At 40.2% G+C, this 24,975-nt stretch overlaps 1 protein-coding gene across 1 annotated transcript in view; it reads left to right on the top strand.

The window, feature by feature from the left end:
* ARHGEF28 (Rho guanine nucleotide exchange factor 28) overlaps nt 1-24,975 on the top strand; it is a 275,217-nt gene that overhangs the window by 212,018 nt on the left and 38,224 nt on the right. The window contains exons 22-30 of the mRNA XM_054578492.1: nt 2,418-2,665; nt 3,932-4,054; nt 5,749-5,866; nt 9,182-9,436; nt 10,967-11,043; nt 15,799-15,977; nt 17,022-17,113; nt 19,013-19,195; nt 21,810-21,941. Coding sequence (XP_054434467.1) covers nt 2,418-2,665; nt 3,932-4,054; nt 5,749-5,866; nt 9,182-9,436; nt 10,967-11,043; nt 15,799-15,977; nt 17,022-17,113; nt 19,013-19,195; nt 21,810-21,941 — 1,407 coding nt within the window. The remainder of the gene's footprint in view (nt 1-2,417; nt 2,666-3,931; nt 4,055-5,748; nt 5,867-9,181; nt 9,437-10,966; nt 11,044-15,798; nt 15,978-17,021; nt 17,114-19,012; nt 19,196-21,809; nt 21,942-24,975) is intronic.

Below are 24,975 nucleotides of genomic sequence, written 5' to 3' on the forward strand. Positions count from 1 at the left end.
GCGTGACGGTATGCTGTGCTCCTGCACATGGAGGTCAACTCTGGTGATGTTTTCCTGTTTCATGCCGCTTGGGGTGGAGGCAGTCTGATTCAGGGGAAGTTCAATTATGCACTATTTGGAAAAAAATGAGGTTTAAAAGTTTTTCAAATACAAAGTAGATGCTAAATACTGGTTCCAAGAAGACACCCTATTTGGAAGATAAGACTAGCTCTTAGTTTTAACTGATCCTGAGTATAGACAGAGCTTGGAGATATGTCAGGTTCAGTTCCAGGCCCCCACAAAACAGTGAGTATCGCAATAAAGTGACTCATAATTTTTATTTCTATTTTTTTTGCTTGTGGAGGGTCTTGCCTTCAATCTCTAATACACATACAATAAAATGAGGAATGCCTATACACAAATATGGCCAAAAAAATCCATTGGCAAATGAAGACCCCCCTCTCACCTGGGCTGGGTGGTGGCTATGCAGGTCAGGTGAGATGATATGCAAACATGCTTTGAAATCTGTCCAGAGCTGTGTCAGTGGGAGTTACTTTGGAAAGGAAGGTGCTGTCCCCTTTAGTATTCCTCATGCAGTTTATATTATGTTGTAATTTTTCTTCATTTGTCTTTTGATTTCATGTATTATTAAAACTAACCCATTTTGTATGAATTTATCAGGTAGGGTACTTCACTGCGTGGGCTTTTGTGTCAGAAAGTCTTGGGTTATGGGGAAATTCCCTCACCTTTCTTTTTGTCTCACTTTTAAAGGTAAAGGAAAGCATTTCTATTTGATTTGGGGGGGGTTCTTAATAGATAAATGGATTAGAGGATTAAATGAAATGATATGGATATGTGTTTAGCACTAAATCATGGTAAGAATTTGAAGTTAGTGGGTTCCCAATTAAAGAGATTTTTGTTTATGATAAAAAAAGTTATATCTAGATTTGTTTGCCCTCCCTGGCTACTATTTTAGATTCTTTCTGAAAACATGTGAGTTTGGAACTACTTATCTAGGACTCCTGGTGCTCCCACAAGTTGTGAATTATTATTTTCTCTCACAACGCATTTTTAAAATTAAGATTTAATTCACATGTCATTAAGTTTACTCCTTTATAGTGAACCTAGTGGTTTTTAGTATATTCTTAAAGTTGTGCAGCCATCAAATGCTATCTAATTCCAGAGAATTTTCATCACTCCAAAAAGAAACTGCATCCATTAGTAGTCATTCCCCATTTCCCCCTCCCAATTAGCCCCTGGCAACCACTAACCTACTGTCAGTTTCTATAGATTTGCTTATTCTGAACATGTTATATATAAATGGAGTCATACACTATGAGGTTCTTTGTGACTGACTTCTTTCACTTAGCATGATGTTTTCAAGATTCATCAATGTGGTAGTATATATCAGTCTCGGTTTCTTCGATGGCTAAATATTTCATTGTATAAATATACCATATTCTGTTCATCTAATCATTAGTTGATGGATATTTTGGGCTTTTTCCACTTTTGGAGTCATATGGTAACTTTTGAGGAACTACCAGGCTATTTTCCAAAGCAGCTGCGCCATTTTACATACCCATTGACAATGTATGCACATTCCGTTTTCCACCTCCTCGCCTCACCAGCGCTTCCTCATTGTCCATCTTTTTATTACAGTTATTCTAGGGTATGTGAAGTGGTTTTCTCACTTTGGTTTTGGTTGCGTTTCCTTGATAGCCAATGATGTGGATATTGGCCACTTGTATATCCCTTTGAGGAAACATCTATTCAAATATTTTGCCTATTTTTGAAATGGGTTGTTGTTGTTGTTGTTGTTGTGAGAGATCGTTATATATTCTAGACACAAATCCCTTGCTGGATATATGATTTGTAAATATTTTCTCCCATTCCATCATTTTCTCAATGATGTCCCTTGATCATGAGACATTGTTTTCCCCTGGATAAAGTGTAATTTTAGAGACAGATCCAGAATAGAAATGGCCTACTATTGTCTGCTTTGGGGGACTTTATTGTATTTCATTCAATTTAATTCACCAAATTAATTGTATTCCTACTCAATACAAAAAAGAAAAAACAAACCCAACAATCCAATAAGCAAAACAGACAAAATAAGATTTATTGTATAGAGCACTCAAGGGAGAATAAGACCTGGTTCCTAGCTGAAGCTACATAAAGATGCTAGCTAGTTGTGTTATGAGAGTTTCAGATACATTGGATTCTTATGTATTGGACTTGACTTATGTGTATCCTCATATCTGGAAAAACAATGTCAACTTAAGCTTACATTAATGTTTAATTGATGCTTTTATAATGGAAGAAGGTTATTTTTAAACATTTCTTCTTTTTAAATTGCGCAACCTGTAGTGTTTAGCTACTAATTTAAGTCAGTAGGGATACTAGATTTTAAAAGCTTGTTTCTGCTCACGTGTTTTCAGAGCTAATGCAAACAGAAATGCATCACATCCAGACCCTGTTCATCATGTCTGAGATCTTCAGGAAAGGGATGAAAGAGGAGCTGCAGCTCGACCACAGCACTGTGGATAAAATCTTCCCCTGTTTAGATGAGTTACTCGAGATTCATAGACATTTCTTCTATAGCATGAAGGAGCGGAGGCAGGAATCCTGTGCAGACAATGACAGGAATTTTGTCATTAACCGAATTGGAGACATTCTAGTACAACAGGTAAGAGATGTTTAAAGGCCCTAACCTCAAAAACCGAAAGGTGTGCAGACTCTCTATAGTGTTAAAAGCTTAGGGAGATCTGGAATTGCGTTCATTTTGATTGACAGATGGTTTGGGCTGGTTTTCTTTTATTTGATGTTGGTTTGTACGACTGATGCCCGAGAGCTTTTACTAGTCATTGACTGGCTCTTCTGTGTCACAGGACTTGACTGGATCATTGCCCTAGCGCTGCCTCAACTGGAAGTCACAGCCAGAAATAAATCCATTTATGACAGTTCTACCTTAAGTTCTTACTGTGATGGCTCTCCAGTAATATGGCTCCCCCAGCAGGGCAGTAATAGTCTTACCAGCATCTCCAAGACAAGCACTGGCTCGATTTGGGAAGAGTGGGCAGATCTAGTATCATTACAGCCCTAGAGTTCATGCCTGGGAGACAGAGATTTTTCTGTATGTCAAGCTTATTGAAATATACCGCGCATCTCTACTTCTCTCCATCAGTTAATTAATTGGCATCTTAGTTATTCACGTTCCTCTTTCATCTTGGCTAATGATTCCCTGCCTCTTGATCCATTTGTGACGTGCTCAGGCAGTCAAAGTCCCAGCTGGGCGCTGAGTCCTTGGGCGTGATCAGGGAGCCGGTGTGAATGCCCGCCGGCGAGAGCGCCCTTGCTGAGCGCCCCCGCGTGCTGCTACATGGCCTTTTCTTCAGTCTGTGGAAGTGTTCAGGCTGTAAAGTGAAATGATGAAGTTGCACAAAAACTAAAAAAGAATAAAGTATATCAAATGTTTTTCATTTGGCTATTTGATAATTGAGTTAGTTTGATATAATATAATCACATTAGGTTGCTGTCTTCCCCTTAGCTCTTGACTACGTTCCTTTATTTTAATTTAAAAAGTATTTGGGGAAGAGAAGCGATTGTGTTCAGAAGTTCCATGATGTTTATTCTTTCTTTTTGTACTGTAAACAGTTACTTTACTCAAATGCCATGAAAAGACCAGAAAAGTAACATGAGCTTTTATAAAACACTTATAATATTGCTAAGAAGTGGGCCCATTAATAGACAGAACATGCAAATATTATTGTCTATTAGTAGATTAATAAATAGGCAATTGTCTTAACATATGTTCATCAGTATTGAGCTTTGGAAACCATGATGTTTATTCTTTATTTGCAAAAAAAGTATGGAAATATATGAAAATTGCATTTTTCCTTTAGTCTTTAGAAATGACTCAATTTATAAATCATCATTGAAATGTTATTTTCAGTTCTCAGAAGAAAATGCAAATAAAATGAAGAAAATATATGGAGAATTCTGTAGCCATCACAAAGAAGCCGTTAGCCTATTTAAAGAACTCCAGCAGAATAAAAAGTTTCAGAATTTTATTAAGGCAAGTATTTTAAAACTCTATTACACAGTGGTAAACCAGGATGGGAAAATGGCTCATGCTTATTTCTTATGTGATCTAAGGTTCGGTTTTAGGTGCGGGTGCTGTTTTTCAGGGGAAGGAGAAGGAAGTTAGTACTAATAATTTTGTGGCCAAAATGGAAAGTCTTTTTTTCTGTGTTAGTAAATTATTTCTTCTAAATCATTTTCTTTTGGAGCTTATATGTGTGAAATCGTGACCCCCAAGTTTATGAATATCTTTGTAATATCCTGTGAAACTATTTCATGCCCTGACAAATTATAAATCAGAAGAAGCAGTAAAAATAAAGACAGGAACCCTCCACCCCCACAAGCTTGGTTTGAAACAGATCCATAGCTTACCTCATTTCCTGTGCATCTCTCTAAACAATGTGATATCTTTTTAAAAATTACAATGACATTATCACACTTAGATGAATTAAAACTAATTCTTTAATATTTTCCAACAGTTAGCCAGTATTTGAATTTCCCCAATTATTTCATAAAATTGAATTGTTTAAATCAGGATCTGACCAAGGTTCACAATTATATAAGGGGGTTACATCTTTTAAATCTCTTTTAATTTAAATGTTCTCCTTTACTTTTTTGCATCTTATTTATTTTAAGAAGAAATTTGCCCTTTAGCATTTCATGGATTCTAATTTTTTTAATCTACCATTTAAAAAATTCTAACAGATACAACTCCTTTTTTCTCTCCCACATACATGTATTGTATATTGAGAGCTTGAAAACTTAAATAGTACTTAGAAATTTCTAGAAAAAAGTTGCCCTGATTAGAGGAAACTTTAAGTTCTATGATGAATAATAGCACATAAAGAGGAAGAGTTGTTGGAAAAACACAGCTGCAAACTCATACTCAAAATCTAACTTTGATTTCTGAGCATTTTTTAAAACTTGCTGTTCATGAATCTTATCACTTATACATATTAGAACATACTTGCTTTTGGAATTAACTACAAGTACATAAGAGGAACTTAAAACTTCTTGAAATCTTGGAGATCGGGGTTATTGAAATTAATGACAAAGTGTATAATTTCATGACAATCAATGCATCAAGTTTCAATGATAATGTATATTGTGTTGTGTCTGAATAGAAATATGCTGTTGCAGGTTATTTGTATTCACACCTATAAAGAAGGGGAAGGGTCAAGTCAAGGAACATGTATAAAGGACCCGTGGGCAAAGACAGCGCGGTGGGGAGGATTGAATGTGGGAGGCGGAGAGTGGGCAGGGCAGGGGAGAGGAATGGGGCAAAATTTGGGACCACTGTAATTGAACAACAATAAAAAAGTATACAAAAAATTTCTAAAGATTATTATAGTTTAATGGAATAATAATAACTGTCTTCCGGGGCTTATATCATATGTAGAAATTATAAATGAGAAAATGCGACGATAACAGGCAGATAGTGGTTACTTCTGTGGGAAGTGAAGGAGCTGTGATGGTGACGGGGCCAACAGAGGGACTTCGGTGTCGTTGGCAAAGTTCTGTTTCTTTCTCTGGACATTGGGATGTTCATCTTGTGATGGACATTAGGTCATACATTTGTGTCATTTTCTATATATGCTTTACATTATAACATAAATGTTCCAAAAACAAAAACAAAAAGAAAATACATGTAGAGTTTGTGAATATAAAAACCTATCTATATTTTTTAAGCTCCGAAATAGTAATCTTTTGGCTCGACGTCGAGGAATTCCCGAGTGCATCCTGTTAGTCACTCAGCGCATCACGAAATACCCTGTCTTGGTGGAGAGAATATTGCAGTACACAAAAGGTGAGTGATGGCTTCTGGGACAATCATGTGCCTCTTTCGTTAGTTTGAAACATGCCTGAGCTGTTGTAAACAGCGATAAATGCTTGTGGCCTCTGATTCATAAAAATTTTTTATTATGAAAAAACAGTTAAAGCCTTAGGATTTATCTATTTTGAAAAGTTATCTTTTATAATGTGGCTTGGCCAATAGCCTGAAGTCCTCCAAGCAGCCCAAACCAGTCAGACTTCTTCAGACTTTGACCTTGCCTTTCTTGTCTATAGTTCTTTCATATACAGACCTTCTCAATGCCTCCTCATCCTCATCTTCCTACTACCTCCCAAGCAGTCTGATGAAACACATGTGATTGATCCTAGCAACAAATGTCAACTCTCCAAAGCAGTGAATTATTAGATTGAGAATGCTTTATGCAGGAGCTATTTTTGACCCTATCAGTTCATTAATTTCCAGGGAGTAACATCTGGGCATCCTTTAAGGAGCTATTAATGCATGTGGCTGGATTGTAGGCTCTTGGAGGGATGTGGAAGGCTTTTGTCCAGTTCACTAGTTGGTCTTCAATGCCTCGTGCTATGGCTGGTATAGAATAGCCTAATCAATAAACACACACATGTCACTGCAATGAATGAATAAATGAAAATGCTTGTTCCTCAATCTAGCTTATTGATCTCAAGTTTATTATGATTGGGGGCTAGTGTGTTATATTAACAAGGACCTGGCTTTGGAATTGTGTAAACTTGCATTGCTGCTGCATATACTTTTTCCTGATGCTCATTGGTCAGACAAGTTCATTAAATGAGCCTCAGTTTTCCCCAGTACCAAGTAAGAATCATAATCCTTGTCTTGTGGAATTGTTGTGAGGATTAAGTGAGACTGTCTCAGAAAATGCCTAGTGCAGACATTGCCTCCGAACACAAGGTGCTTGGTAAGTGGGAACTGTTTTCATTATCTTTGTTAGGATCAGTTGGCTGAGAAATAATGAAAAAGACAGCATTTTCTTTAAGATACCATGTAAGATCAATGAGATCTCATATGCCAACTCTAAAACAGTCAACTTCTAACATCCTTTTTTTGAGGAGTCTGAGTACCATCTGTTCCCTGTGTCCCATTCTTTTTGCTCCTTATAATATAACATAAAAGAAAATGAAAGCACCATACACAGAGAAAAGCCTCAAATTTTGTTTTAAGCAAAAAGAATGAAAACAAAATCAAGACTTTCAGACTGTATTATTTTCATATTCTCTTAAGCTTAATACAATACTTCAAAGACTAAAATTTGTTAGGTTGTATTAAGTCAGCTCCAAGAATCATTCCATGCCAATTTCCTGCTAGAATGAATAACAGTTGCCTACTGTGTGTCTGTCAGACATGATAATTATGCATTTGACTCCTCACATACAGCTGTCATAGTGGCTCTGGACACCACCTCCTCAGACTTTACCAGTGATCGGTTCTCTCTGGCTCCTGGGAACATTGGTGCACATGACTCTATTATGGCAGTGCTTCTCAAACTTTCTTAAGAATTACCCTTCACCTGGGGATCTTGTTTATGTGTAGATTCTGATTTAGTAGGTCTGAGGTAGAATCTAAGGGAAGCATTTTTAACAATATTCCCAGGTGGGGCTAATGCTCCTATACTTTGAGCAACAAGCTATTGAAAGACAGTAATTTGTCTCTGAAAAGTTCTGTTTCTTTCAACGTTGAGCCTTTTCTTGGCCTTACCCCAAGTCACCTTGTAACTCAACATTGACTTTCTGTACTCAGCTTTCCTCTTCGTGCAATATGCTCTTTAGAATGAAGAATTTTGTGGAGGCAGGGGCTGCTTAGTGGGCAGCAGGTGTAGTAAAATAGTATTCTTTCACGGGCAAGAGGATATTCTTTCATGAGAAGGAATTGTCCTTGGTAAAGATGAATGTATGTTTCTGTCCCTTGAGATTTTCTGACAGATCCCCTTATATCTATTTAAGACATTTCGAATGTGAATTGTTTGGACCCTTTGGAGGACTTGTTCTCATTCCACTTGACTTCTGTTCTTACATGTTTATTTCTGCTGCTTTAGGCTCTGGAGAACCTTTTATTTTCTCTGCCAATTTTCTCTCTCATATTTTAGCACCTTCTAATCTCCTGAAACTTTTCCCTTCAGTTCCATTTGCCTCAATAAACATCAACTAGGTGGTTTTCAAATCCTCAAATATAGAAAATAGCTATACTCAATTTCATCCAAAGTTTCAGAAGGCTGTTACAGAAAGCCCTCTATAGGTTTTGCTTAAGATAATCCAAAGGTAAGAGGAAGTGGTCAATGTTTTAAAGAATAACAACTGGCCCTGGCTGGTGCGGCTCAGTGGATTGAGTACCAGTCTACAGACCTGAGGGTTGCCAGTTCAATTCCCGGTCAGGGCACATGCCTGGGTTGAGAACCAGGTCCCCAGTTGGGAGTGTGCAAAAGGCAGCTAGTTAACATCTCTCTCGCATATCAATGTCTCTCTCCCTCTTTCTCACTCTCTTCCATTCTCTCTAAAAAATAAGTAAATAAAATAAAAAGAATAATAACTGGAATTGGTGATTATCTGCTCTGTTGGCATGAGTCACTAGGCACAGTGCCTTGGTCCAATTTTTAGTTTGAAAAATGTTTAATATGTATTATTGATATATTTATCTCCATGCTAATGCCATTGTAAAATATAATATTGAGTATTATTTTTATGGAGGAAGAGATCCAGGAAAGCAACTGAGCCCGGGCCCACTCGAGGCAACCTGAAGTTCCAGTTTCTGAAAGGACTCTAATGTGGGCCTGTGGCTTGAGTCCTGAGAAACCTGGTGTGGCGATTACTTGGTTACCTGTGTCGGGCAAGGTGGAAGGAAGGCCTAAGACAGTATACATGGTGGGGCAAAGTTAGGTTTACAGTTGTATGTGAAACAGAGTTTATTGTACTATTATTTAGTAATTATTGTATTCCTTCCATATGAATGAACAACTGTAAACCTGCTTTTGCCCCGCCCTGTATATAAGACATTCTCTGCTCTAAGGGAAGGTCAAACCAGTCCCTAGAAACCAGACATCCTATTTTCACAGAGTTTCAGCTGAAGCACATCTGATAAGCAAATCTTTTATAATTAAATCTTTTAACAGTTCTTTGTGGAGGAGGAGGGGTACATGGTGCTAATGTGGTATTTGAGTTTAATCCAACATTTTTGTTATGAGATTTTTGCTATTTGGACGATACATTTAACTGTATTTAAAACTATAGAAAAAAAGTGTCTCCCTTAGCACTCTGGCTTATTGTATAATGTTCTTTCTTTTTTTTTTTTTCCCCCATGCAGAAAAAACAGAAGAACATAAAGACTTATGCAAAGCTCTTTGCTTAATTAAAGACATGATTGCAGCAGTGGATTTAAAAGTCAGCGAATATGAGAAAAACCAAAAATGGCTTGAGATCCTAAGTAAGATTGAAAATAAAACATATACAAAGCTCAAAAACGGCCATGTGTTTAGGAAGCAGGCACTGATAAGCAAGGAAAGGACTCTGTTGTACGATGGCCTTGTTTTTTGGAAAACTGCTACGGGCCGTTTCAAAGGTACTGTAACTCCAACAGACCAATTTCTCTCTCTATTTTTTTTTCTACACATGTTATTCATTTAACAAAGGGAAGATTTTTGAAAGAAAAGTGTTTCAGAGATGTACCCACACACACAAACCCTGGGTCAGTGGAAAAATTCCTGTAGGATTGAGGTGTGAACTTCCATAGACAGTGTGGCCAATGCAACAAATCTTTGGTCGGGGTTTGCTGCTCTAAGCCAAAAGCCGTCATACGTATTTTATGAATGCACAAGTTCATGATGTTGGAATCAAAGGAACTGAAAATTCTGCTAATTGTTGGCACAGAAGTGCTAATCTGGCAAATGCAGTGCACCCGCACACCTGGAGGCTGTTGTGTGCCACCCCGGCTCCAGACTGGCGGACCACTGAGGGGAGAAATGGGCTCTGGATGTCACCTTTGTTCCTGAGTAATACACTGTGTAGACATGTTTACACTGGTGTAAATGCTTCCTCAGTGCTATTGTTTGCTAATGGGCATTAATGTGACTCTGGGTCCAAAACAGTTTATTCAGATTCTTAAGGGCTGATTCTGCAGCTAGTATCTTGTTTGATCTAGGCTTTCTCAACCCTGACCACACTCTAGAATCACCTCTGGAGCTTAGAAATTTACAACTGCTTGTCTCCTCCCAGAAATTCTGAGTGTATCGGTCTGGGGATGAAGCTCAAGTATAAGGATGCTTAAAAGCTCCCACCTGAGTCTGCTGTGCAGCCAGGTTAAGAACTTTGGTCTGTTCTTGTTTTTAACACACCTTAACGCCCTTAGGTAAGCACTGAGAGGGCGTTGCATCCTTTGGAGGATGGTCAAGTTTCGGTGGTGGTTGCCGCTAATGGCTGAAATGGGATTTGTTGATCAGCAACTTGCCATGCTGCAACTAAACGTTATCTCAGTTAGAATGTTAACCAAAGTAAAATATTAAGCACAACCTGTAGATCCTATATGTCCAAGTCGCTTGCTCTTTATCCATTTCACAGAATCACTAGTTTGGTAGCTGTGTCAGAATGGTTAATGGTATCGTGAAGATGGGTTTTTGTGCACAATTTGTAAGGGACGTATAGGATCTCAAAGTTCCCTCAGAACTAGATGGAACAAAATAGCAGATTTTTATATATAATTCAAGGTAGAAGCTGCTTTCTAACATTTTTTGATTATACACCTTTTATTCCCCATAAAGGTAAGGGCTTGCTTCAGTCTATTAAAACCTTTTTTTAATTGGATATTTTTCTCCCTTTTTATAAGCTACAGCATTAAATTTTGTTGGAGATTTAGCAATACTTTTAGTTACACATATAAACATGCATACCAAACACAGCTTATCTGTATCTATAAAAATATCTTTGGCTAGCATAATACAGGCATTTTTATAAAAGTTTACAATTAGACTAAATCTTAGTCTTTTGATTTCTAATAAATTTATTTAAATTTCAAACATGAAATCACAATGTTTAATGATGGCGTTTGAACTGTGGTTTGCTTCATTAATCCTAATAATGCTTTTTTTCTTTGAAGATATCCTAGCTCTACTTCTAACTGATGTGCTGCTCTTTTTACAAGAAAAAGACCAGAAATACATCTTTGCAGCAGTTGTAAGTATATCACCATGTGATGTATATTTTAAATGGTTTAATCCCACATCTCCTTGAAAAATGCCTGAAATTCCTAGTGACATTAAACAGTCATTGGCAAGAATATGCCCCTCTTATATTTGCATTGTAATTAGTGATTGCAGTGCTTAGTAACAAGCATCTGATTGGGTTTAACTGGCATGGTGTGTGTTAACAACCAGAACAGGTAGTTAGTTCGTTCAGCAGTTTAAGCAACTGTGAAAATATTGAAGTAATTTGGTACTGGTTGGTGAATAGGCACCCCGAAGTGACCCTCCGCCATCTGGTTATCCTGCACCTTGACTTTGCAGCAACTCAGATGTCAGTGCTGGTCACTGCTGGTGCCTTGCTGCCTGTTCCCACTGGATGGTGCCGGCTCTGCCTGTTGCTAACCCCGTTCACAACTGTCATGATGTTTCTTCTAACAAGAAAACACCATCCTGGCACCTAAAGTTTAAAGATTCTTTCTTATTTCTACGATAATGGTTACTAATTACTAAGGCTATTCATGTAACAGTTACCTCTATAGTATGTTCTGTTAATCTTGCCAACAGAGTTAGACTTATATTAGCAGTAAAACCAGAGTTTTATAACATTTCTTACACCGCATCTTGTGGTCCAAAATGACTCGCTTAAAGAAGGAAGATGTCATCAATGAACTCCTTGTCAGCAGCATGGAGCATCAGGCCCTGTCAGAGGAAAGAATCTAAGATGCAGTACCAATGTGGACAACATAATGGTGTCTCTCTAAAACGCTAGTGATGCCATCTATTGACTGCTAGGATGTTCAGGTATCATTAGCAGAAATCACTTCCAACTGGTTTTGGCAAATGCAAAGCTTAATGAATTTTCTGTTATGCTGCTCAGAGTAAACAAGAAGCATGCCTGCCCCGGCGACGGGTTCTGGGGAGGAAGAGGCTGGAACAGTGCCTCACCAGACTGCCCATGCCTGTCAGGTTGGCGCAGTCGGCTTCTTCACCCTGTTCAGCACTTTGTGTCTTATCAGCACAGAGATGCAGGTTGTACAAAGGTCAGAGATTCTTCCACAAAGCTACACCAGAGGAATACAAGAGACCTTAAACAAGTCCCCCTGTCCCTGATCCATTTAAACTGTATATATTACAAATTTCATGACAACCTACTGATTTGTCCAGCAACCCTCCTCTGCTGTTATCTGGGATGCTCTGAAAGAACACAGAGTAAATAAGTGGGAAGGTGGGACCATTTCATTTGACCTGTGGGTTGTTGAGGGCTCAACTGGAAGAAAAAACAAATTTACACCACATCTCTATAGAAACAAGGGTTCTTCAAAACCAAAGACCTAAAGGAGAAGTAAATTCTGCTTCTTGGGTGATATTATTGGTCAAATAACTCAATGATGGAGCAAGAATTAGGCACAGCATATACATGACTATTTTGTTTTCTAGGACACCAGAGCACATGGATTCAGATCAAACTGTGATACTTAACTTACAGTATGACTTAAAATATGGATCCATCCCTCTTACTTGGCCTCTTGAAGAGTCATCTATGTCACCCATAGATCACATTTACCCTTAAATGGAACTTTAGGGGTGCCATCCACCAATGCCCCATTGAAGGCAGCCACAACTCAGCTTCTCTTGGTAAATGTGTTTGGCAATGGATGACAATAATATGATGCTGATACTCTTCCCTGAAAATGTTAGTCTGACATGTAGTTGCATTTGTCAAGGCCAGCTAAGCCCTTGCTGATGTCAAGAAGCAGAAAAGAAACCATTACCCTTAAAGAGTCAAGTGCACCCTATCGTTAAATCATATGCTTTTTTAGTTTCATCCTACACATTGAGTTGACACAGCCCAGGTGTCATAAGTATCTTGTAGTTACTATGTTGTGGGAACTGATGCATCGGCTGGGGGTATACAAATATATGGATTTCCTAGTTCTCACCTGAGTGCTTTAGACAGTTATCTTCATGCTAATACCCACAGCGAGATTCTCTGTCCCTTGTGCTATTAGAAAAAACTTCTTAAGTAAATGCTTGCCACATGTCACAGAAGATGTGATGACTTTAGAAATGGTCAGAAGATAAGCAGCTGAAAGGAGCAAGAGGATGGAGTAGCTTCCCTAAGAGATAATTTTGTTTTTAAAGAGGACTCAGCTGGAAATGGCAGAAGGACCCAAATATAGTAAATGAGTAGGAAAAAGTAGATGTGTTTACTAAATGCTGGAATACTGAGTCTAGGACGTTGTCTTAAATATCAAAAAAGGTAATTTCAAAATGAATGACCAATAAAACAGACAAAGTGACCATATAGATGTGCAAATGCAAGTTCAAACTAGGAAGTGACCTTAAGGTCTTGTTATCACAGTGGAATCACCGATAGAATTCCCCACTGGTGGAATGGGCCACTTTGTGGACTCACAAAAGATATAGTATAACAATGCAGCTAAAGGTAGCAGCTCCTTCCCTCTTCTCTGTGGCAGAGGTCTTCAATCCAGCATCTACAGGGGCTGGGCAGGGATGTGGATGAGCAAACTAGGCCAGGCGTGGTGTCACGGAGCGATAGAGATGGGTAGGGACCATGGTGAACTGGCGAGTACATGCCCCATCGCACTGAGGGCAGCGGTTACGCAGCTCTCGCGCGTTTTTAAATGAGGATATGGGCCCAGGATTGCCAATCTTCTGCTTTCCCACAAACTCAGAAATCTATAATTTTTCAACATGGGACCCCCCCCCCCAGTTTTTAAATGTTGACAACTATTCAGAAAAAATAATCTGCTTTTAAAATGCTGCGGCATGAACAAAACATCTCTGCAGCCTGGGTTAGGCCTTTGCACATCAGGTTTTGACACATCTTATCTCCAAAGTGGATTTTTCACCTCCATTCCTGGAGATTTACCCAGAATTTCTGATCATCTCTGGTGTCTGTGTGTGCTTAGTGTGAATGAGGATGGACAGATCCCCGATGCCTCCTGGTCTGATGGTGATGTAATTAATGCTACTTTCTACCCACTTACCTACTTTTCATTCTTAAAATATCTGACCCCACCACCTCCCCTCCTTCTACAACACTAATCAACTGGTTCAAATAATTCCCCTCTTGCTTATGTCGTAAGCAATTCAACCTACTCTGCCTCTTTATCGACAGAAGCTGTTACATTGTAAGCCGAGGCTGCCAAAACTGTGCATTGAAAGAAGGAAGGGAGATAGGGTCTTACACAGTAGATCTATGGTCGAATGAGGGCTAGTCCCAGTGCCCAGGAGCTCTCCCTAGCTAGAGAGGGCTGGACTCCTAAAGCACTGCCACACAGCTGCTTTTGCTTCCATTTGCAGAGGCTGAGCACGGGACTGGGTAGACCAGTGGTCTGTCCCTTTTTTTCTTTTTTCTTTTTTTAAAATTTTTACTTTTTCTGCTCTAAGAGAGATGGGATGAAGAGATATTCTGGGTAAACCCCTGCACACACCTTCAGAGGTGGCAGAGCCTCTGGGGATGTAAAGCCAGCTGGGGAAGTAAAGCCAGCACAGAGGAGTCAGCAGTGAGGGATAGAGTGGCATGTTATGGGTAAAGGCGTCTCTCAGTCTCTGAGGGAGAAGCAAAACCACATACTGCAGCCGACCCTGTAAACAGCGGTGGAAGCCACAGACCAAAAGAGATTCTTCCTATTTACCCCCAAAACTGTAGCAGGCATTCTTTTGTCTATTCTTTCAACTACAGCTGCCTACCTACTGTACATTACTGTAATCAGTAGGATTCTTTGAATCCCCAGGACTTAGAAGGGAACACTGGTCACAGTCAATGTTGGGAGGAGAGGTGATTCAATCATGACTTGGATGCCACATTTTAGACTTTCTTCCTATTCCCCTCTGATGGAATTAAGCTAAATCTAGTTCTGCGGACATTTACTGAATGCCTGCTCTATGTGAAGCACTGTGTCAGACAAAGGTAGGTGAATTAGAAACATTCCTGCCCACCAGGGGCTTCCCTGGTTGGTGGAAAGAGGAGGAATTTGCAGGCAGAACCATAGAAGGTGTGTTGCCGTGCTTCTACAATAGCAGCAGATCCTGGTTGTGCCAGGGGAATCCAAGCCTTGCCTCCTCATTCTTGCCTTTCATCTTCACATCCCATCTGTTAGTGCTGGGATTCTGTATCCATCACCTTATGGAAACAGTATTGCTGGAAAGTGCCAAATCCAGTGGGCTCCCCAGGGCTTCCAGCTCTCTAGGTCTCTTTGCAACACTTGATATACTATTTCCTATCCCATGGCCTTCTAGAAAAATCCCCCCAACCCTGTCTATGGCATTTTGGTATTTTTCTTCATGCTCTGATTGTTCTCTCTTTTTAAAAGTTGTCCTGTTCATTTATTTTTTGTTGCAAAGTAGTTTTATTTACTTGCAGCAAGTGTCTGAGACAGGAGATTCATATCCAAAGCTCTGCTTCCCCAAAGGGAAGCTTAGCCAGCGCCTGTATACACTATGGCCAATGACATGTTGTTTTCTTTAAAAGTTGTTCCTTCAACCACCAATTCTTAAGGACAGCCATTCTCTTTTATCTCTCCCCCACCCCCCCGCCCCCATCCTCTCTTCACTATGCCCTTTCCATGGAGATCTTACCAACATCCACAGCTCTTGGGAACACATTGGAGTGATATTAAGACTTCCCTAACACCATTGCCTCCCTGCGGTAATGTGTTCTGAGCCACCCACACTTTAGCTAGGATGCTGTTTCATCTGCACGTCCTTCTATTTTATGTAGGACCAGAAGCCATCCGTTATTTCCCTTCAGAAGCTTATTGCTCGAGAAGTTGCTAATGAGGAGAGAGGCATGTTTCTGATCAGTGCTTCTTCTGCTGGTCCTGAGATGTACGAGATTCATACCAATTCCAAGGAGGAACGGAATAACTGGATGAGACGGATCCAGCAGGCCGTGGAGAGGTAACAGTTCCCTCTGTCCATAACCTATGAAGTGGGCTTGTTCAGTTGGGGGGCAATGTTCTAACTGTGTCTCCTTTGCATGAAAACTTCGCCTCAGCCGGAGTGGCCTGATCCCCTGCGCCTGCCTGGGATAGCCCCTCCTCCTCAGCGTTGTCCTCCGCGCCGCCCTGCATGTAACCCCCACACCCCGCTGCCTGTGCAGCCCTGCCCATCTTGGGGCAGCTCATGCTCACTGCCTTCGTGAAGACCCCTTTGGCTCCAGTGGTCTCTTTCTTCCCTGACATCCTTTAACGCTTACTGTCTGAAGCATCCGTTCGGTGCTTGTCGTGCGCTGCCTTCTAGCTGGTATCATTTGTTGTATGCCTCTACCTGTTAGGTTGGAAGCTCCTTGAGGGCAGGGACCCTGTCTTATGTTTTTCTGTGTGCCAAATTCCAAAGAATCATTCAATAAACATTTTTAGATGAGTGGATCTAAGTGTTCTAAGTCAATGTACTCCTGATTATTGCGCAAAGGCAGTTTTTATAAATGGGAGAGGGAGGTTGGGGGTAATCATTCTTGACAGTAATTGGATTTGTAGGTGTGGAGTGACATTACGTAAGATTTCTCCATCGCCGCTGCACCCCAACCCACATGGCGCCCTGCAGCTCCTCCTCTCCCCCACTCCCTGCAGCTCCTCCTCTCCCCCATTCATAGAGCTGCCCCAAAGTGGTAGAAAGCAAAAATTATTATTTTAATTGTATATAATGATGGTGTTGGTATTGTGTGTGTGTGCATTCATGTGTACATACATGAGTGAATGTTTATGTATGTGAGTTTATTGGGAAATTTGAGTCATCCTATGTGGCTAACTTTGAAAGCTATGTAATATTATACAAGGTCCTTTATATATTCAAGAAAACCAAATCTCTTGGCCAGGAGCATGAATTCTCTTTATGGTGAATTTTTTAAAAGTAATTCTATTGCCAGTTCCCATGTCTTTTCAATGAACCTCAAGATACTTGGATTTGGTTTCAGTTGTCTTACTTGACTGTTGTCTTTTAAAGTTGCCCAGAAGAAGAAGGGGGAAGGACAAGTGAATCCGATGAAGAGAGGCGGAAGGCGGAAGCCAGAGTGGCCAAAATTCAGCAATGTCAAGGTCAGTGCTGGGACCTCTGGTTCCCTGATTGTTATGTGTGTTTGTGGATGTTGAGAAAGCCCAGATGTTATGAATGGGAAGTTATGACTGGCTGATTAATTTAATTCTGTGCATGCAAGGCCCACCCTAACGACTTGCAAAAAAAAAAATTAAAAAAATAAGTAAAACAACTACTGGTACTAGAAGTGCTTAAATAAGATGTACTTCTCCCTCCTTCCTCCTTTGTGATTAAATAGATACATATTAAAGCTGTGGTACATATATACAATGGAATATTCTCAGCTATGAAAAAGAAGGAAATCTTACCATTTGCTACAGCATGGATGGACAAAAGGGTATTGTGCTAAGTGAAATAAGTCAGTCAGAGAAAGACAAATACTATATGTATATGATTTCACCTATATGTGGAATCTAAAGAACAATATAAATGAACAAACAAAACAGAAACAGACTCATAGAGAACATTTTTATGGTTGCCAGAGGGGAGGGAGGCGGTGGACTGTGTGAAAAAGGTGAAAGCATTAAGAAGTACAAATTGGTAGTTACAGAATAGTCATGGGGATGTGAAGTACAGCATAGGGAACACAGTCAGTAATATTGTAATAACCATGTATGGTGCCAGGTGGGTGCTGGAAATATCAGAGGAACGCTTTGTAAAGTATAAGATTATCTAATCACTATGTTATACACCTGAAACTAGTACACAATAATATTAAATGTTACAAAAGAATATATTTTTAAAATTCTGTACCTAACATGTATGAAACAGTAACTATGGGCAGTGTGGCAGAGATGAGCCTTAGAGCTGCTATCCAATGGTTTAATTTGTAATCTTTTTTAATCATCACCTGAGAATATGTTTTCATTGTTTTGGGTGGGGGGAGAGAGAGGAACAATCAGTTGCCTCCCATACACACCCTGACCTGGGATCAAACATGCCACCTAGGTATGTACCCTGATGGAATCAAACTTGCAACATTTTGATGCACAGGGTGATGCTCCAACCAACTGAGCCACCTGGCCAGGGCTTCAGTGGTTTAATTTTAAGGCCTAGCACTGTTAGATCATAGTTGTATGACAGTGAGAAAGGAACATAAGAGCTCTGGCCCTCAGTTCCCAACTCTGAAAAACATGGAAGTTAGGTTAGCTCAATGGCTCTTGTCTCTGACTGGATGTTAGAATCACTTGGGGGAGGTCTCTAAAAGTTCTGATGCCCAGGCCCCCACCCTCAACCAAGTCAGTCAGAATCGGTCAGGTGGGGTGCAGACATTAGTATTTTAGACTTTCTCCAGGTGATTCTGAGGCAGAGAAGACTGAGAACCCCTGGATTAGGCACTGGTTAAGCTCCCTTTAAACTTGAAGAATCCTGTGACATGTTGAAGTCAGAGGAAAATGATGCATGAGGAGATGGTCAAAGAAATTGGGTGTTTAGAAGTAAAAACATAAACCATCGTGTTTGGTTTTGACCAAGGCTGGCTGAAGACTGAGCACTTTCAGGCCTTGGCGTTGTTTTCCCGTGTGGGTCTCACTCATTATGGGTTAGCGACCTCAGTTTCATTCCTGAGCCCAATGCTGAGTCATGATAGAAAACAGCCACCGAGGAAAATCTTGCAAGTTTTTCTGGGGTAAGGGGAATGGGAAGGGAGATGGACATTTATTCAGTACCTTATTTATAGAAAATACAGTGAAAACTGAGAGAACTAAACCATTTGCTAGAGTCTGCAGTAACCGCTTGGGATAGCTGGGATTTGAACTTGGATTTGTCCCACCCAACAACTTTATTTTAGCTGTTGGATCACACGGCTTGTTAATCAGCAACTTCTTTGTCTTGTAACTTGTATTTTCATAATAGTTGTTGTAGTCATAGGATAACCATCTGTGGTAAATACTATCTCATAGAAATACTCTGTAATCAAGACCAACAAATCTGTACATATTTGGAGGAGAAGCTGAATATCTATGCTGAACTTGGAGAACTGAGTGGATTTGAGGATGTCCACCTGGAGCCCCACCTCCTCATTAAACCCGACCCCGGAGAGCCCCCCCAGGCTGCCTCATTACTGGCTGCGGCACTGAAAGAAGGTAAGGTGCTTCCAAAAGGATTTGGTTGACAAATTCAGAAAATATTTATTGATTACCTACTATGAGCCATGTACTGTGGCCTTGGTGCTGAGGATGCAGCAGAATAAGACAAAGTCCTGGAGTTCATATTCCTGGCAGCAAATTATAAGGAAATAAATGTATCAGGTTATGTGAAGTGCTATAAAGAAAGATGAGCAGGGTAGCGGGGATAGAGAGTAATGGAGTTGAGGAGCTCTGTTTTGGATAGGGCGGACAGTGAAGGCCTCTTTTATATAGTGATACATAAGCAGACACAAGGAATTGAGAAAGCCAAATATATATATTTGGGAAAAGAATGTTCCAGACATAGGGAACAGCAGATACAAAGGCCCTGAGGCAGGTGCGTGTCCGATCTGAGGAACAGCAAGGACAGTGCAGGTTAGGTGAAGTAAGGGGCGGGGAGTGGCAGGAGATGAGCCAGCGTTAAGTAGGACTCAGGTTACCTGGATGGAGGTAAGGACTTTGATTTTCATTCTAAGTGAGATGGGAAGCTTTATAGAGTTTGGAGTAGAGTAGTGATCTGATTTGTGTTTTAAAAGGAACTCCCTGACTGCTGTGTGGAGAATGACAAGGTCTAGGGTGTAACTGGGAGTTGGCTGAAGTAGGCCGGAAGAGAGTGCAAGAAGGAAGTGGACAGATGCAATACCTAGTTTAAAAGAAAGCCAAAAGGACTTTCAAGTGGGTTGAGAAACACTGTTGACCCTCTCATTATCTTTGCTAATGTCTTTATTAAAAAAGTCGCCTGCTCTCAATTTTACCCTGTGGCCTTCCCTCCCTCCTTCCCGGCCCCGCCCCCACACACACTGAAACTGTCACTAACGCTCCAGTGTTAAGTTGTTCTGCTTTCATTCTCTGGCCCATGATGGGACGGAGGTGTGGGAGCGGCAAGTGGACCCAGCTGCTCAAGAGAACCCAGGGCAACTGAGGTTCTGCCTGAGCCACAGGCTAGATAATCCATCCCAGTTGTTGGCCAGCAACACCCAGACTGAGATTTAGCAGGAATTCTTAGCAGGGTGAGGTAGTTATCTTTGGAAAAAAGGACAGGTTCATCACACACTTCAAATTGTCTCCCTAGGTCTTCGCTCTGTGAGCCTGCTTTCCTTCCCTCCTTTCTCCCCTTGTCTCTGCCTCCTGAGTTCCATCCATCCTCCAAGGCTCTGCTCAGTGTTCACCTTCTATAAGAACTTTTTCCTAATCCCACTGGCTAATGTAACCCTCCTGCTCTTCTAAGCTACTGGAGCATTTTTAAAATAATTTTTTATTTTTCAATAACAGTTGACATACATATTATATTAATTTCAGGTGTACAACATAATGATTAGACATTTCAATAGTTTACAAAGTGATCACACTGATAAATCTAGTGCCCATCTGGCATCATATATAGTTGTTACAATAGTATATTATTGATTATATTCCCCATGCTGTACTTATGTAGTACATCCTGTTTTTATAACTGGCAATTTGTACTTCTTAATTCCTTCCCCTTTTTTACCGGCTTCCCACCACCCCTCCCGTCTGGTAATCATCAGTCTGTTCTCCATCTCTGTGGGTTTGCGTCATTTTATGGTGCTCTAATGCCTGCATGGTAGAACTTAGCACAGAACACGTGCTACCTTGCAGTTCTGTTAGTTGTCTGTGTCTCTTTCCTCCTCCAATCTGCTGACTCTCCTTACTGGTTATCATATGCCCAGTTGTTCCTAGAACAGAGTAGGTTATCAATTTGCTAACTGAAATCATGGGACACTGTTTTAGAAATATTTATAGGGGCCTCAAAATAATACTATTCCACATGCTAGTTGAAAACCTTTTATTGTAAATAAAAAACTCCACTTACAATCTTAGTAAGTTTTAAGAGTAGCCTTTGGTGCTTGTTTAAAGTGCAAATCCCTTGTTTTCTCCCCTGGACCACCTGATCCAGTAGATCTCCTGTGAGGCATATGTATCTCTTTTTAAGGGCATGCTTGGAGAAATACCCCTTTGAAGAGTAGCTAACATTTCAGAGTAGCAAGTCTTAAAATTCTAATGCCCGGTGCCATATTCAAACTAATTGAATTTTTCAGCATACTAATTTACTGAAAAATTGCACTGGAGGTATTTTTATACAAGTTTTTTTAAAATTGAATTCTCTGTCATAAAATGATGCTTGAAGTATTGGTCTAGGTTGCAGGTTGGCGAACTTTTCCTGTGAAGTGCTACACAGTTAATATTTTAGGCTTTGCAGGCCACATAGAGTTTCTGGGACACATTAGTTGTGTCTACATGTGTATATATTTTGACAACTCTTTAAAAATGTAAAGACCATTTTTTGTTGCTGGGCCATATAAAAAGACACAGGCCAAATATAGTTTGCCAACTCCTGGTCTAGATTTAATATGTATACATATATATGTATATACACACAGGGTGGGGCAAAAGTAGGATTATAGTTGTAAGTATGCAAAACACAGAGTTTATTCTTATATTATTTATTAATTATTGTATTGTTTTCCATATGAACAACTATAAACTACTTTTGCCCACCCTGTATATCTATATTTATTTTTTAATTTACTTTTGTTTCCCTACTTCTTAGCTGAGAGCCTACAACTTGCAGTGAAGGCCTCCCAGGTGGGCGATGCCTGTCAGTCATCTGAGGAAGGGTGTGGAGAGTCCGTGCTGACAGATGTGCCCATTTCTCATGATGCACCAGGATCACCTGCTGCTTGTAAGTGACAGTGTCTTTGCGATGAACCTGCACGCAGTCCCTGGAGTGTGTAGTTTTTACGTAAAATGAAGGCAATGACTCTGTTCCTATTTGAATGGGACTTAATGTGTTTTTTAAATTTTGAAAACTGAGAATAAATACATTAGCCTCCTTTACATGTAATAATGGCACTATTGTACCAAGGACAAGGACTTAAAAAATAGTTAGTTGGTGGGTTATACAGCTCTGTTGCCCAGGCAAGCTTTGTACGTTCCTCCAAACTTACTGTCTCATTTTTGATAGAACTTACTGAATACAGTTTTGAAAGAAGTTTTCAACTTTTTTTGTTTTTTTAAGAAAGGATCCCTGCAGTTCTTTAGAGAACAAGTCCTTTAACTTACTCTCTGTGCATCAATGGAGAAAGCATAACTCAAAGAAGTAGAAACACATACACACACCCCCCCAAAAGGTTTGGTTGTGTGGGTACAAGCAGTGGATGGACCTGGAGAGCATTATGCTAAATGACGTAAGCCAGTCAGAGAAAGACAAGTGCCATATGAGCTCACTTATATGTGGATAAATAAATAAACTAACAAACAAATTAGCAAGAGACTCATAGATACAGAGAACAGAGTGACAGGTGTCAGAGGGGAGGGAGGTTGGAGGGCTGGGTGAGACGATGAAAGGATTAAGCAAAAAAAAACCCCAAAACGACAAAACTCATAGACATAGACAGCAGTAGGGTGATGGCCAGAGGGAAAGTGTGGTGGGGCAGACAGAAGAGGGCAAGAGGGGATGAATGGTGATGGGGGGGAATTGACTTGGGATGGTGAACACAATACAATATACAGATGATGGATTATAGAATTGTACCCCTCAAACCTATATAATTTTATTAACCAATGTCACCCCAATAAATTCAATTTAAAAAAACCTTCAAAAGAAAACTGAAAAAAAAAAAAAAAAGCAGAAGGGCTAAAAGCTTCTTGGTCAGTGTTGTCATAACCTCAGTTCAGATCAGAATTCAGTTATTAAAACAGTTTCAATATTTTTTAAGTACAGAAAAATAGAATGTAGAAAATTGATATAGGTCATTCTCTGAACCTAATTGTACTGTTATATGTACGGTGGAAAGCTAACTATTTAATTCCCGAATGGTTACTGAGATAAGAGCACTAAAAAGATACTTAAAACTATATTTTTAGATTATGTTTGGGTGGTAAAAACCATACTCCCACCAGGTCTTATATGTTTTTAGTAGCTAGAGATTGGAGGATTAAATGTCTTAGAATTTCTCTACGAACATCCCTTGGTTAATTAAGATATATGGAAGCAGTGCAGTTTTTATTATTTTCCCCTCTTAAGACTGCTTTATCTAATCCTGGGTTTCTATTTTCAGAATGTGCACATATGTTTTTCATTTCAACACAGCCCCGATTCATCAGGGGAGTTGTACTGCCCTGGGTGATTTCCTTTTTAAAGAAGAGCCTCATTATGCCGTTGAGGAAGTTCTATCTAAAAATACACGCAGGGCCCTGCTGCTCTCGGACTCACCCCCGACAGCTGGGAGGGGCTGCGTGGCTGCCGCAGCTGCTCAGAGCCCGTGGCTGCACCTTCCCTCCCCGCAGACCTGGCCGTGAAGGCTGTCCCAGTCGGGATCCACATCTCCCATGACTTGCGAGAGTTCCCAGGGACACCCATGACATCTGCCAGATCTGAAGGGGCTGTTTACAGTGGCCTCCTATCAGGGTTCATGTACAGGAGGGGCAGGGTCACATTAGCGGGGTCCTGTACCCTAAACACCTATTCAGCTCTGGGCTGGACTGCAACGTGGTGCTACATGAGTTGGATTCTCCTTATAATTTGATGGGGACAAAAATACCATTCCTAAGGGAGGGTCTATGCCTGAAGGGTCTGTTCTGGGTTTGACTTTGAGGACAGTGTCCTTGTAAGTCAGGCCCCTGTCAATGGGAGGTTAGAGACCAAGCAAAACCCTCTGGTTTTCGTACGCCATGCACCTAATCAGGTAGATGAGTGTAGTTGACTCCCTATAAAATTCTGGAGACCCTGTCGTCCACTCTGAAATTGAAAACAAGAATGGAGGGACATGACCTATATTTCATTCCTCTGCCCTCCTTGGACCCACCGTCAGCTGCCTTTCCCATTTGATGGTCCTCGTTTCTATGGGGTGGCGGGACGGGAGGAGAACGGCTAATTCTTTTGGTAATGTTTTTGGCAATGCTTTTGGCATCTCTCTAAGAGTTAAGAATAGTACCCAATCGTGGGACCAATTTTTTAGTGACAGAAAAAATCTCTATAAAATATCCCTTCATTCTAAATGAACAAGCTTTGACGAACTTAGACAAAATGAACTTAATTTTTAGCTAATATAGTTTGAAGTTGTTTCTGCTTAAACAAGAAGTTCTTTGTGACAGAGGTCTCTCATTTAAACAAAGAGGAAAAAAAGTGTTTCTTTTTATCAGAAATAAAGTTTCAAGATGGCACTGGGGGAAAAATGATAAACAGTGTCACCATGTGAATATCTATTTCATCAGGTTCCTGACTGGACCTGGTTCCAATGAAATTCTCTGTGTGAAAGGGCTTTAGAAGGTCTAGTTATAATCATTGTAAGGTGAGCATAGTGTAAGTTTACCGAGTTCTCATGGGTAAAGAAATAAATCCCACCAACAGAGATTTAATGAATGGAGTGAAATCTGTAGGTGGTACTTAACAATATTTCTGGACTAGAAGTATTTCTGTGTTTTTATAGGTTAAATATATCACAATTACAATGTGGTAAATTCAGAGCATTAACAGGAATTGTGAGGAAAAAAATCCACTTGGAAATTGTTTTTAAAAAAATCAGTTAGTTGGAGATAGGGACAGGTGAGGTCATAAAATGTGAGCCACCTCCACCTGCTCAGAATGATGCTCCGCTCCTGATTCCTTCCTGCGGAACCTTGTTTGTGGTTGGCTGTCTCGTACCGGCCACCAGGGGGCCTTTCGCAGACCTGCGTGCTTGGGTCGGGGCCTGCCAGCCCTTGCTGTGCTCTGT

The sequence above is a fragment of the Pteronotus mesoamericanus genome, unplaced genomic scaffold, assembly GCF_021234165.1.
Source record: "Pteronotus mesoamericanus isolate MK-2021 breed Mesoamerican mustached bat unplaced genomic scaffold, CSHL_Meso_final contig_50, whole genome shotgun sequence".
In the NCBI taxonomy this organism is placed as follows: Eukaryota; Metazoa; Chordata; class Mammalia; order Chiroptera; family Mormoopidae; genus Pteronotus; species Pteronotus mesoamericanus.